Source organism: Eretmochelys imbricata, chromosome 7 (assembly GCF_965152235.1).
Source record: "Eretmochelys imbricata isolate rEreImb1 chromosome 7, rEreImb1.hap1, whole genome shotgun sequence".
Taxonomy (NCBI): Eukaryota; Metazoa; Chordata; order Testudines; family Cheloniidae; genus Eretmochelys; species Eretmochelys imbricata.
Genome location: NC_135578.1, coordinates 349106 through 363827, shown reverse-complemented (window position 1 = coordinate 363827; position 14722 = coordinate 349106). Strand labels below are relative to the sequence as shown.

The 14722-nt window shown below is 48.5% G+C and overlaps 1 protein-coding gene across 1 annotated transcript in view; it reads right to left on the bottom strand.

Moving 5' to 3' along the window:
- Positions 1-3595, bottom strand: part of LOC144267418 (SRSF protein kinase 3-like) — a 38076-nt gene extending 34481 nt beyond the window's left edge. Inside the window, exons 1-3 of the mRNA XM_077821380.1 lie at positions 3473-3595; positions 3197-3305; positions 2314-2401 (exon numbers count right to left, since the gene is read on the bottom strand). Of these exons, the coding sequence (XP_077677506.1) occupies positions 2314-2401; positions 3197-3305; positions 3473-3518 (243 nt within the window). The 5' untranslated portion in view covers positions 3519-3595. The remainder of the gene's footprint in view (positions 1-2313; positions 2402-3196; positions 3306-3472) is intronic.
- Between the last annotated feature and the right edge of the window lie 11127 nt (positions 3596-14722).

Sequence of the window (14722 nt, the reverse complement as noted above, 5' to 3'; positions counted from 1 at the left end):
AAAGAACATGTCAGAGATCTTCTGACCAATTTGAATGAATTAAAATCAGTGGAGCTGGATGCTATCAACCCAAGCGTACAGAAGGAATTAGCTGAAGAAATCACGGAGCCACTCATAGATGACAGGAAAGGTCCTGGAAGACTGGAGAAGAGCTAACATTGTGCCCATCTTTTAAAAAAGGGGGGGAAAGGAGGAGCTGGGGAACTACAGACCAGTCAGTCTTACTTTGATACCTGGGAAGCTATGAGAACAATGTATAAAACATTACATTTGTGAATACCTGAAGGACAGAGGGTGATCACCAGCAGCCAGCATGGATTTACCAAGAACAAATCATGCCAAAAAAGCTTGATTTCCTTCTTTGACAGGGTAACTGGTTTGGTGAATAGGGGGAATGTGGTGGACATAATATACCTGGACATCAGCAAGGCTTTGGACACAGTCCCACATAACATTCTGATAAGTAAGCTGGAGAAAAGCAGGCTTAACAGAACTACCATTAATACATACATAATTAAACAACTGCAAACAAAAAGTAACTATTATTGGAATGTTGTTGGATTGGAGGGAGGTCTCAAGTGGAGTTCTAGAGGAATCTGTTCTGGGTCTAGTGTTGTCTAACATCTTTATTAATGACCTGGATGTAGATACAGAGAGCAGACTGATCAGGTTTGCAGATGACACAAAGCTGGCAGGGGTAGGGGGAGGTTGCCAATACTTTGGAGAATAGATCTAAAATTCAAAATGATCTTGATAAATTGGAGAACTGGACTATAGACGACAAAATGAAATTCAACAAAGACAAATGTAAGGTGCTACACTTAGGGAAGAAAAATCAAATGTACAAATACAGAATGGGGGGAAACTGGCTTGGCAGTAGCACTGCTGAGAAGGATCTGGGAGTTGTGGTACATCAAAGCCTCAACATGAGTCAACAGTGCAATGCTGTTGTCAAAAAAAAAAAAAAAAGCAAATGCAATTTTAGATTGCATTAAAAGAGGCATAGCATGCAAGTCACGGGAGGCGATAGTATCATTCTATTCAGCGCTGGTTAGATCTCAGCTGGAGTAGTGGTGTCCAACTTTGGTCACCAATGTATAAAAAGGACAGAGAAACTGGAAAGGATCCAGAGGAGAGCAACAAAGATGACCAAAGGGATGGAATGCAAGCCATATGAGCAAAGGAACTGGTTTAGTTTCGAAAAGAGGAAATTAAGGGAGGGGATCTGATAGTGGTCTTCAGATACTTGAAAGGCTGCCACAAAAAAGATGGAGAAAAGTTGTTCTCTTTTGCCACCAAGGGCAGGACAAGAAGCAATAGGTTCAAACCATAGCAGATTTAGATTAAAGCACAGAAAAAACTTCCTAACTATAAGGACAGTGGAACTGACTGCCTCGGGAGGTTGTGGAACCTCCTTCAGTGGAGGTTTCCAAAGGAGGCTGGATTGCCATCTGTCTTGGATGGTTTAACACAACAAATCCTGCACTTTGGCAGGGGGTTAGATTAGATGACCGTTGCCGTCCCTTCTAGCCCTACGGTTCTACATTGCTGATGCTGCCATTATCAATACCAGACTCAATAGACGTCCCATGGCCAAAACCAGAGGCAGTTAGATGGACTGGCATCAGGAGTCCACAAGGAGCTGCTTGTTAGCACTTAAAAGGGCTGTTTGAACTCGTTGAAACCCTGGGTGAGGGGAAGATCAAATAAGGGCTCATCTGCAATACTACACCTCCCTGCCAGGTGACCACGCTGGGTCAGACTGGAATGGTGCCAGCACTACTAAGTCACATTAACAATGAACTATATACAATAAATTCCTAGAGAAACTGAGGAAAAAACATGTAAAGTAAAGCACCACAGAATGCTCAAACTCTAGCCACAGGGAGCGAGAAGGAAGTGAGACCGGTCAGGGTGCTGCTATCCTTAAATAGCTAGGGGAAGGGCAAGAGCCACAAGGCATGAGCACTGCCCATAGGTACTGTTAGGCAAAGTTCTCCAGCTTCAGTGCACTGGGCGCATGCCCACCTGAGTGGAATACATGTCTGCATGCACTCAGAGAAGAACAGAATGATCACTAAACATACCAGAAATAAACATACCCTGGGATGGGAGGCTGCTTCCGAAGCAAATGCTGGACCTGAGGCCCTTTTCTACATAGAGTTTGATGTGTTCTCCCTGGTGCCAGCCAGGCTCCCATCAGGCTGAGACCTGTTGGAGGAGTGGACTAGTACTGCAGAGCTCTGAAAACAGCTGCACTCCCTACAGTGCAGAAACCGAATGAGCCGACATGCTCCCTGGAAAGGTACATACACACTGGAGGAGAGAGATTTCATCCTGGGCAGCCTCAGCAAAGCTCTCCCCACCCTTGGCCACCTTCACAGCTACATGCCGCTTCTCTCTGTGAAAGGAATCACACCTGCAGACCAGTGCACAAAAGTTCTGTCCGCCCAGCTTCCCACCATATAGCCTGGAGGAGTCTCCATGTCTTTCCTTTCCTTGTAGTGACCCCCCAATGCCTGTGCTCTGTACTGAGAGAGGCTTCCCTACACCTCTCCTCTGCCTCTAACACCCCCACCCTCATACCTTCTACATACAGCAGGGTGGAGACCTGTATTCATCTCCCTCTGGCAACTATTATTTTAATGTTAGAGCTCCATCGCCCTCTGGGAGCAGAAGAGGTCTGGCCAGGCTGAGATAGAGCACATTATAAATCAGAAAAGTAAATATAAAGAAAGACCTGTCCCCTTCAGAGCCAAATACAAATCCAGTAGGGTTTCCTGCAGGCACAGCTCAGCACCGCAGACTATAAAGCATTCCACCCACCAATGTCATCTCCCTTCTGTCTAACCTAGACTGTTTGCCTAGTGTCCAAGCACCAGCTCCCTTCCTAGAGATCCTTCCCCTCTGATTCTTGCTGTCAGAGTCACCCCCCACTCACTTCAACAGGGCCCTCTTGTAACTGGCTGCTTGGGAAATAATGCCTCACAGCTGAGCTAGCTCTGCTGATCCCCTCTCACCCCCCCCACATCCCTGCCTTCAGGGCAGGCTATTCCTCTGGGCTGTTCCTTCCTCTGCTCAGATAGAGAGGGTCAATTCCTCCCCTTTCCCCCCTGGATGGACTCTAAACTTCCCTTTACAGCCCCATTCTACAGAGTTCCCCTCCTTTTGGAATAGTCTCTATTGTGCTACTCACACCATGTCCTGGCACAACCAGACTGTAGAGAAGTAGCCAAAGCCCAGCTTGTGCACCACCTGGTATCTTCCACTGAATGTGTCTCCCTTCTGCACAGGGTAGTAGCCTCCTACAGACATGGATCACCAATAGCTCCATTAGTGGGACAGGTCTTCAAAACACTACCAAACAGAAAGAGGGACTGACCTCAACAATTCAGCCCAGAGTCTACAAATCTCCCAGGCTGAATTGCAAGGAGGTTTGGATACCAAACTGGTAACACTCGTTGGGACTCACCTGCACAGTACTCTGCAGGGTCCTCCTGGCATCCCCACTCCTCCATGCCAGAGGCTTGCTGCAGTCCTCAGGATGAGCTGGTGTGGGGAACAGGGATCTGACACTTGGAGCAGACACAGCACGATCTTCAGCATTTTACTCCTGTAAATAGAGTTATGTATGTGCATACCTGTTGGTATTTCAGCCAAGCACCCGTGCCTCCCCCTTTGCAGCTTACCTATTCTTCCTTTCGGATCTCATCTTTGATCCCTCTCCCCTCTACGTCCCTTCTTCCTTCCCCTATGTTTCCTCAGAATTGGACCTGGGTTATGAAAATTTCTGGCATTTCCTGAGGGATTAGATATTATTTTAAGATTTCAAAATAGGGACATTGAGATGACTCAGGCTGAGCAGAGCTCCTTGCTGGGTGCAGCTAGAACAGAGAGAGGCAGGAGTCTCAGGTTTCTTGCTGCCTTGCTCGGATTTCCAGAGGATTAGTGGGGACTGAAGGAAAGGGCCAGGCATTCCCTCTGACAGGCTACAGTGCTGGCCTGGCCTCCTGCAGAGAGCACACAGATCCAGCTCAGCAGAGGGAGAGGGCAGGTCTCTAATGTGCGCACAGTCTAACTGAGCTGCAGATTCTCACATTCTATTTTAGTATTAAATATGCACTGGAAACGCCAGTACTCTGCAGCCCAGCCCAGGACAAAAGCTAATTGGCTATAACACAGATTATCTTGAAATAATGCTTCAAAACTCTGCAAGACCACTGGTTTTGGCACACTAGGAGTCAACCATTTTAAAAATAACACCCAACATAACGATTCATGCTAAGGATTTGTCTGTGTAGTGGCCATCTGGCAATTTTCACTAACTTGAATCCTAACAAATGTGATATTAGTTAGCCTGATTAGATTATTAGTATGTTAGAAATACTGCCCTTAAATTCTGAGGAGTTAGTTGGTGAAACCTAAGGGCTAGTCTACACTTGAAATGTACTAGACTAGTAGGACTGTCCATATGAGAATTTATCTGGAATAACTATTTTAGAATAGTTATTCAAGAATAGCTATTCTGGTATTTCCAAGTGTAGACAAAGCAATAAGAGCATTTCCCCAGCAACTCTGGAATGGAATTGTGGCTTCTTCTGTCATTTTTGGTTCTTCAGCTAAGAGCATTTACCACATCCTGCTCTTCCTTTGTTAGCAACAAAGCTACCCTTAAGGACCAAACCTTACAAGCTGTAGCTGCATTTCTGGTTGATGCTGCATGAGTGTGGGGTATGAGCAGATTCCCTGGCCTGTGGCTACACTTATGTAAAGGGAGTCTGGGACTGCAAAAGTCTCCATTGCTCTATTTTCCCCTGCTTGAGGCTGAAGCAAGGAAGAACAGGTTAGAATGCACCATGAAAAGGGACTGTGACTGCCTCTAACCCACTTCCCTTCTTAGTTCTGTTATTGAAGCATAATGCATTACCTCAAGCCTCTGTCTCTTTTTAGATGCAAAGTTCCAGAAGCCCCCATCCTCCACTTGTCACTCTCTTGTAAATAACAACTTTCCATGACCAGATTCATACCAATGTAACACTGAAATCACTGGACTAATCCCCAGTTTGCACTGGGATGAGTAGAGAACTGGGCCTGTTCAATCTACTGCCATGCCAGCAGAGCAGCACAGTGCCCTGCCATCTATCTCCTAACACTCTGATAGGGCATTAAAGAACAGCTACAAGAATGAGTTGACATCTGGAAACCGTGCCTTATAGATGAAGCTTCTCACATCTCACTATTTACATCACTGAAAAAAAAGGTTAAGAGGTACGCACTGCTCTAGTAACAAGTCCTACACAGGGTAGGTCGGGGCGGCCAACCTGGGGCTCCGGAGCCGCATGCGGCTCTCCAGAAGTGAATCTGCGGCTCCTTGTCCAGGCACCGACTCTGGGGCTGGAGCTACAGGCGTCAACTCTCCAGTGTGCCGGGGGGCGCTCACTGCTCAACCCCTGGCTCTGCCACAGGCCTGGACCCACTCCACCCCTTCCCACCCCCTCCCCTGAGCCTGCCGTGCCCTCGCTCCTCCCCCTTCCTTCCACACCCCTGCCCCCCCAGCCTCCTGCATGCCACGAAACAGCTGATTGGGAGGTGTGGGGAAGGAGGGGAGGCGCTGATCGACGGGGCTGCCTGTGGGCAGGAGGCGCTGGGAGCGGGGGCTGCTGACGTATTACTGTGGCTCTTGGCAATGTACATTGGTAAATTCTGGCTCCTTCTCAGGCTCAGGTTGGCTCCCCTGGGGTTGATGTTGCTGATAGTAATCTCTAATCTAGCAGAAAAAGGGATAACAAGATCCAGTGGTTGGAAGCTTTGAAACTAGTCAAATTCAGACCAGAAATAAAGATGTACATTTTTAATAGTGAGAGTAATTATCCATTGGAACACATCATCTAGGGATGTGGTGGCTTTTCCAGAACTCAAAGGGTTTAAATCTAGACTACATATCTTTTTACAAAGAGATGTTCTAACTCAACAGATGTTATGGGATCAATGCAGAAATCACTGCATGAGGTTTTCTATATTGTATTATGCAAAAGGTCAGATTGGATCAGGGGTGGGAAAACTACAGCCCGTGGGCCACATCCGACCCACCAGCCAATTTTATCCGGCCCTCGAGCTCCCAGTGGGGAGCAAGGTCTGGGGCTTGCCCTGCTCCCGCACTCCAGCTGGGGAGCAGGGTCAGGGGGCACGCCGCGCGTGCTGCAGCTCTGCGCAATTTCCAGAAGCAGCGGCATGTCCGCCCTCTGGCTCCTACACATAGGGGCAGTCAGGGGTCTTCGCACGCTGCCTCTGCCTCAAGCGCCACCCCCACAGCTCCCATTGGCCGGGAACTGCGGCCAATGGGAGCTGCAGGGGTGGCACCTGCGGACGGGGCAGCGCGAAGAGCCCCCTGGCCGCACCTCTGTGTAGGAGCTGGAGGGGGGCATGCTGCTGCTTCCAGGAGCTGCTTAAGGTAAGTGCCGCCCAGAGACTGCAACCCTGCTTCCCTCTAGGGCCCCAATCCCCTGCCCCAGCCCTGATCCCCCTCCCGCCCTTCAAATCCCTCCATCCCAGACAAGAGCATCCTCTTACACCCCAAACTTATCCCCAAGCCCACCCCAGAGCCTGCACTTCCAGCCGCAGCCCTCACCCCCCCTGTACCCCAACCCCCTGCCCCAGCCCAGAGCCCCCTCCTGCACCCTGAACTCCTCATTTCTGGCCCCACCCTGGAGCCTGCACTGCCAGCCAGTGTCTTCACACCCTCCTGCACCCCAACCCCAATTTTGTGAGCATTCATTGCCCACCGTACAATTTCCAAACCCAGATGTGGCCCTTGGGACAAAAAGTTTGCCCACCCCTGGATTAGATGATTACATTGGTCCTTTCTAGTTTAAAAAAATAATCTAGAAAAGGAGCAGCAGTGCTACATTGCTGGAGATGCTGTCCTGTACAATCCAACAAGCTCCATCTTCCAGTGTCCCAGAGTGGCTCTAGGGGCAAGCATCCCTCCTCTTGGGTTTGCGTCATCTCCAGGCACCCCTGTGAGGTACATGAGGATACCTGGCATACTCAGTTTTGGAAGATGGTTGTAGAGAATAAAGCAGTTGAACCCACAGAGAACAGTAGATTCTTCTCTCATGTGTGAAAGAGACATATGCCAGGACACAATTTGGGCAGGGCTTTCCAAGTAAGCATCCCTGCAACCCTTGGCACATGCAGCAAAAGCAGCCCTTGCAGATCTAAATACCATTGGTTCTTGACAGACTCACCATGTAGTAGCTCATGGAGGCAGAGCTCATGGCTCTACTTGAGACCTGGGGTGTACAGGAGCTCCTGGAAGTGTGATACTGAGAGCTTCTGCTTTCCTTTTTAGTCTGGTTTGGATGGGAGGGGTGTCCTTGAGCGGAGCAAGTTCCTCTGCACCACTGGAGGTATGTGGTGGGGAAAGGGACATGGGATCAGATCACAGCAAGGCCCTTGGAAACAGCACTGGCTTCAGAATAGACCTTGGACAGCTTGGGATAGGTCATTTTACTGTACTCATAACTTTGCACCTGTTTTAAGTTTCCTGCTTCTAACTCTCTCCTAGCATCAGGTCTATCCAGCCACAAAGTAAATCCTTTGAAAGTTCCCTGGAGGCTATTTATAGATAGGGTGACCATATTTTCCAATGCTGAATACGGGACACCTGGTAAAATTACTCGTATTCAAGCGAGTTCAATAGCACTCAATCAGAACTATGCAGTACAAATGTACAAATTAACATCAAGTTGACTGAGCCCCTGTTAAAAAGAAATACTGTGTAGTTGGATTCTTTTTATTTATCTTCTTATCTTTAAGGCTTTAGGGTTCACATGGGGAGGGGTGACACACACACCACTACCCTCCCCCACTTATACACATAGGGAGATGTCACACACACACACCCCTCTCTCATGGCGGGGGTGGAGGGGTGACCGACTGACCCTCTCCTCCCTGCTGGGAACACTCCACCCTCCATGCCTGTCTGGGCCCCTGGGACGGACACGCCTCTCCTGCTACCTCGTGCCATGTCTTCCTGAGGAAACACAAGTGGGGAGGGGGCATGCAGGATCTCATGCCCCCGCTCTCCAGATTTCTGCTAGAGTGCACACCAGAATGTGGCCTGCAGCAGCCTTTTGGCACTGTGCAAGAGGGAAGGGATGAGAGCTGCTTCCAGCTTCAGGGGCGGCAGGGGGATAGGGGGAGGGAAGGAAGGAATGGCCTGGCCCATGTCTTTGCAGAGCTGATCTCTTCTCGCCGACCCCCGCCCATATGGCTGGAAGCAGCTTGTCCCTTCCTGCCTGCACAGTGTGGAAAGGCAGCTAACACCTCCAGGCTGCTGCTGGCCACCGACATAGCCCAGCCACCTCCTGTCCCCTGGCTACAACACAGGCAGGAACGGGTTAAGCCCTAAGGATGCATCATGCACCAGGGCCCAGGGAACCTGACTGCAGGAGTTTCAGCGAACCCAGCCAGAGAGGCGGCTCAGCAGGGGAGGGTGTCTAGGGGACAGAGCAGCCCCGCGCTCCCTGGGCCTGGACCCGGACCCGGGACAGGGAGGGGCAGGTGAAGAGGGTGCTAAGCCCCTGCCCTGGGGCCTGCTGCGGAGCCTGAAGATTCAGGGTGTGAACAGGCTGGAAATCGCACCTCCCGCCCCACCACTCCAGAGCTTACCTGAGGGGGGGAGAGGCACATGCAGGGCTCTGCGCCTCCTGGCCAGCGCCCTGGGCCACAGGCTCTTGGGCTTTCCTGGGGCGCTAGCCCAGCCAGAGGCAGTGGAGGAAGGAAGGAGGCTGCCGGCCACGCTGCTGGTGAGTTGAGCACTCCAACAAGGGGCTGGTTTTCTGCACAGTGCTGGGAGCTGGACGAGCCCCACCAGGGGGGATATGGAGGAGCAGTGGGGCTGCGGGGGTGAAGGAGCAAAACAGGGAGAGGACAGGAAGAGGGGGAACACATAAAGGGCCAATGGGTGGGCAGCAGAGGCGACATGTAACTGGCCACCGCTTGACGCCTACCCACACTCACCAGCCACCGCAGCTTGCAGCGTGTGGCCAGCACCGGCTGGAAATGGGACGGGCGGGGGGCAGGGCCCTGCTGGCTGAGAACCGGCACACAGCGGGGGCTGCACTGACTGACCAGCAGGGGGAGTAACCAGCCCTGCGCACTGCACCTTTGCCCAGCCACCAGCTTTGCACACCCACCCCAATCAGCAGCCACTTGACTCCCCTTCCCCTTGGCTGTGGGCGGGCGGCTGGCAAGTAGGGATCTGGCTGGCAGCAGGACCCACCAGTACCAATGGGTGGGTGGTGGGGGGGAAAAACAGAAAATATGGGACAATTTGCCCATTTTTAAGAAAAAGTCAGGACACCTGCAAGAGGGCTTAAATAAGGGCTGTCCCTTTAAAAATGGGACGTCTGGTCACCGTATTTATAGAACAAAGTTTACAGCTTAGCTGAGATGGAAATACAAAATCTTTCCTGAACACTGATCAGCTCAACCCCAGGGGTCATAACGCACACAGCTCAACAGCAGTCCTAGTGCGCACGATGAGCAGCAGACAGGGCCTATTAGGTTGATGGCCTTTCTAGTAGGCCCCTCCCTGAGTTTTGTCTTGCCTCTCCTTTATCTCTGCAGGGTCAGCACTCTCCGGCATATGCAGCCCAGGAAACGTGAATGGAATTGCCTGTGCAATCACTACCGTTCATATCCCAGAATCACACTCCCATGAGCACTTATGTGCATGCACAAAAAGCTGGTTATGCAGAATTCCAGCAGTGGCTCTGCTTCGTTTCTCTACCACACCTCCCTTTCAAGTTTTGCAGTACTTTTCCCCCTAGTGTACCAAGAGATTGCATTTTTAGATGTTCTGAAATACCTTGCAGCACTTTGCAGAAAAACCTTAGAAGGGGTTTAAAATTGCCATAAAATTCACTTCCTCCAATTGAAATAATTAGATTGGTAACCGTATCAGGACCCTTTGGGCTGCATAAAAGAGTAATTAGTTTTAAGATAAAGGCTTTAATTACGTAGAAATGAATGATCATTTAAATTTAGAAAATCCAACATGGCTGACCAAAATGGCAGATATAGGGTGAGGGTAGTGGAAGATTCCATCTCTGAGAGATACAGTGTGAGGTAGCAGGAAATTACATTTCCTCTGACATACTAGGGAATTCCACCTCCGGTAGGGAATGACTCAGCAAAAAGCCCTAGAATCCAAGATGGCCTCGGGGAGGAGCTTAAAGACGATATCATCAGAGGATGATATACAGGTACATGGGACGAGGAGGGACTTAAAGCTAACATCACAAGGGAGGGACTAGGGGAGGAGCTAGAAAGCTGATTGGCTGAAGGCTTGAACCATGAGAGCGCACACACTAGATAAGGGCAGCAGCCAATAGGCTGAGCTTGTAATAATTGTTATGGATTCGGAGCTTAAAGGGCAGAAGCTGCAAAATACCTGCAAAGCAGCAGCCACCTGCACGCAGCTTCAAGCAGCAAAAGAAGCAGCAGCAAGAGAACCCTGAGGTTGCCCTGGCAACAACGACCGTAAGCAACTCAGCCAGCAGGCTTCTCCAGCAGCAGCTACCAAACAGCCTCAGCAGCCAGCAGGCCTTCCGTATCTGCCACCAGACGGCAGCATTTGCCTCTGCAGCTGCCTTTACCTCAATGGCAGTTGCCACTGCAGCAAGCAGCTCCCCCCAAAGCAGCAGATAACCATTATTCTCAAAACCAATGGACTCCCTGACAGAACAAAAAGAACAGGAGGACTTGTGGCACCTTAGAGACTAACAAATTTATTAGAGCATAAGCTTTTGTGGGCTACAGCTCACTTCATCGGATGCACAGAATGGAACATATAGTAAGAAGATAAATATATATACATTCAGAGAACGAGGAAGTTGCCATACAAACTGTAAGAGGCTAATTAATTAAGATGAGCTATTATCAGCAGGAGAAAAAAACTTTTGTAGTGATACTCAAGATGGCCCATTTAGACAGTTGACAAGAAGGTGTGAGGATACTTAACTTAGTGAAAAAGAAAAGGAGTACTTGTGGCACCTTAGAGACTAACCAATTTATTTGAGCATAAGCTGTAGCTCACGAAAGCTTATGCTCAAATAAATTGGTTAGTCTCTAAGGTGCCACAAGTACTCCTTTTCTTTTTGCGAATACAGACTAACACAGCTTGGCTTAATGGTGAAATCCTAGCGGATCTTAAACATAAAAAAGAAGCTTACAAGAAGTGGAAGGTTGGACATATGACCAGGGAAGAGTATAAAAATATTGCTCGGGCATGTAGGAATGAAATCAGGAGGGCCAAATCGCACCTGGAGCTGCAGCTAGCAAGAGATGTCAAGAGTAACAAGAAAGGTTTCTTCAGGTATGTTGGCAACAAGAAGAAAGCCAAGAAAAGTATGACAGGTTTCAGAGTAACAGCCGTGTTAGTCTATATTCGCAAAAAGAAAAGGAATACTTGTGGCACCTTAGAGACTAACCAATTTATTTGAGCATGAGCTTTCGTGAGCTACAGCTCACTTCATCGGATGCATACCGTGGAAACTGCAGCAGACTTTATATATACACAGAGAATATGAAGGTGGGAGGAGGTATTGTTTCATATTCTCTGTGTATATATAAAGTCTGCTGCAGTTTCCACGGTATGCATCCGATGAAGTGAGCTGTAGCTCACGAAAGCTCATGCTCAAATAAATTGGTTAGTCTCTAAGGTGCCACAAGTACTCCTTTTCTTTTTAAGAAAAGTATGGGCCCCTTACTGAATGAGGGAGGCAACCTAGTGACAGAGGATGTGGAAAAAGCTAATGTACTCAATGCTTTTTTTGCCTCTGTCTTCACTAACAAGGTCAGCTCCCAGACTGCTGCGCTGGGCAACACAGCATGGGGAGTAGATGGCCAGCCCTCTGTGGAGAAAGAAGTGGTTAGGGACTATTTAGAAAAGCTGGACGTGCACAAGTCCATGGGCCGGACGAGTTGCATCCGAGAGTGCTAAAGGAATTGCAGCTGTGATTGCAGAGCCATTGGCCATTATCTTTGAAAACTCGTGGCGAACGGGGGAAGTCCCAGATGACTGGAAAAAGGCTAATGTTGTGCCAATCTTTAAAAAAGGGAAGAAGGAGGATCCTGGGAACTACAGGCCAGTCAGCCTCACCTCAGCCCCCGGAAAAATCATGGAGCAGGTCCTCAAAGAATCAATCCTGAAGCACTTACATGAGAGGAAAGTGATCAGGAACAGTCAGCATGGATTCACCAAGGGTAGGTCATTCCTGACTAATCTAATCGCCTTCAATGATGAGATTACTGGTTCTGTGGATGAAGGGAAAGCAGTGGATGTATTGTTTCTTGACTTTAGCAAAGCTTTTGACACGTCTCCCACAGTATTCTTGCCAGCAAGTTAAAGAAGTATGGGCTGGATGAATGCACAATAAGGTGGGTAGAAAATTGGCTAGATAGTTGCGCTCAACGGTTAGTGATCAACGGCTCCATGTCTAGTTGGCAGCCGGTGTCAAGTGGAGTGCCCCAGGGGTCGGTCCTGGGGCCGGTTTTGTTCAATATCTTCATAAATGATCTGGAGGATGGTGTGGATTGCACTCTCAGCAAATTTGTGGATGATACTAAACTAGGAGGAGTGGTAGATACACTGGAGGGCAGGGATAGGATACAGAAGGACCTAGACAAATTGGAGGATTGGGCCAAAAGAAATCTGATGAGGTTCAATAAGGATAAGTGCAGGGTCCTGCACTTAGGACGGAAGAACCCAATGCACAGCTACAGACTAGGGACCAAATGGCTAGGCAGCAGTTCTGCGGAAAAGGACCTAGGGGGGACAGTGGACGAGAAGCTGGGTATGAGTCAGCAGTGTGCCCTTGTTGCCAAGAAGGCCAATGGCATTTTGGGATGTATAAGTAGGGGCATAGCGAGCAGATCGAGGGACGTGATCATCTCCCTCTATTCGGCATTGGTGAGGCCTCATCTGGAGTACTGTGTCCAGTTTTGGGCCTCACACTACAAGAAGGATGTGGATAAATTGGAAAGAGTCCAGCGAAGGGCAACAAAAATGATTAGGGGTCTGGAACACATGACTTATGAGGAGAGGCTGAGGGAACTGGGATTGTTTAGTCTGCAGAAAAGAAGAATGAGGGGGGATTTGATAGCTGCTTTCAACTACCTGAGAAGTGGTTCCAGAGAGGATGGTTCTAGACTATTCTCAGTGGTAGAAGAGGACAGGACAAGGAGTAATGGTCTCAAGTTGCAGTGGGGGAGATTTAGGTTGGATATTAGGAAAAACTTTTTCACTAGGAGGGTGGTGAAACACTGAAATGCGTTACCTAGGGAGGTTGTAGAATCTCCTTCCTTAGAAGTTTTTAAGGTCAGGCTTGACAAAGCCCTGTCTGGGATAATTTAAGTGGGGATTGGTCCTGATTTGAGCAGGGGGTTGGACTAGATGGCCTCCTAAGGTCCCTTCCAACCCTGATATTCTATGATTCTAACACAGCTGTTACTCTGAAACCTAACTTAGGGAAATAGATTCAATATGTGTAATGACGCAGCCACTCCCAGTCTCTATTCAAACCCAAGTTAATGGTATCTAGTTTGCATATTAATTCAAGCTCAGCCGTTTCTCGTTGGAGTCCAGGTTGAGGTTGATGGCGGGATGGAAATTGTTGAAATCATGGTGGAATTCCTCAAGGGCTTCTTTTCCATGGGTCCAGATGATGAAGATGTCATCAATGTAGCGCAAGTAGAGTAGGGGCATTAGGGGATGAGAGCTAAGGAAGCGTTGTTCTAAGTCAGCCATGCCCCTCTGCCATGTACATTGGCCAAACTGACAGTCCCTACGCAAAAGAATAAATGGACACAAATCTGACATCAGGAATCATAACATTCAAAAACCGGTAGGAGAACACTTCAACCCCTCTGGCGACTCAGTAAAAGATTTAAAGGTGGCAATGTTGCAACAGAAAAGCTTCAAAAACAGACTCCAACGAGAAACTTTTTTTTTAAGGTCAGGCTTGACAAACCCCTGGCTGGGATGATTTAATTGGGGATCGGTCCTGCTTTGAGCAGGGGGTTGGACTAGATGGCCTCCTGAGGTCCCTTCCAACCCTGATATTCTATGATTCTATGAACTGTTGAGCTTGAATTAATATGCAAACTAAATACCATTAACTTGGGTTTGAATAGAGACTGGGAGTGGCTGGGTCATTACACATATTGAATCTATCTCCCTAAGTGAAGTATCCTCACACCTTCTTGTCCACTGTCTAAATGGGCCATCTTGATTATCACTACAAAAGTTTTTTTCCTCTTGCTGATAATAGCTCATCTTAATTAATTAGCCGCTTACAGTTTGTATGGCAACTTCCTCATTCTCTGTATGTGTGTGTGTGTATATATATCTATATCTCTATCTATCTATCTATATCTTCTTACTATATGTTCCATTCTATGCATCCAATGGATTCTATGCATCCATTCTATGCATCCACAAAAGCTTATTCTCTAATAAATGTTAGTCTCTGAAGTATCACAAGTACTCCTGTTCTTTTTGCGGATACAAACTAACACGGCTGCTACTCTGAAATTTGACAGAGCAGAAGGACCTCTTAGACCATAGGTTCTCAAACTGTGGTCCAAGCTCCATTCAGGTGGTCTGTGGATAGTTCCCTCTAAGGTGCATGCCTGGCCGGCTGCACACGAGAAA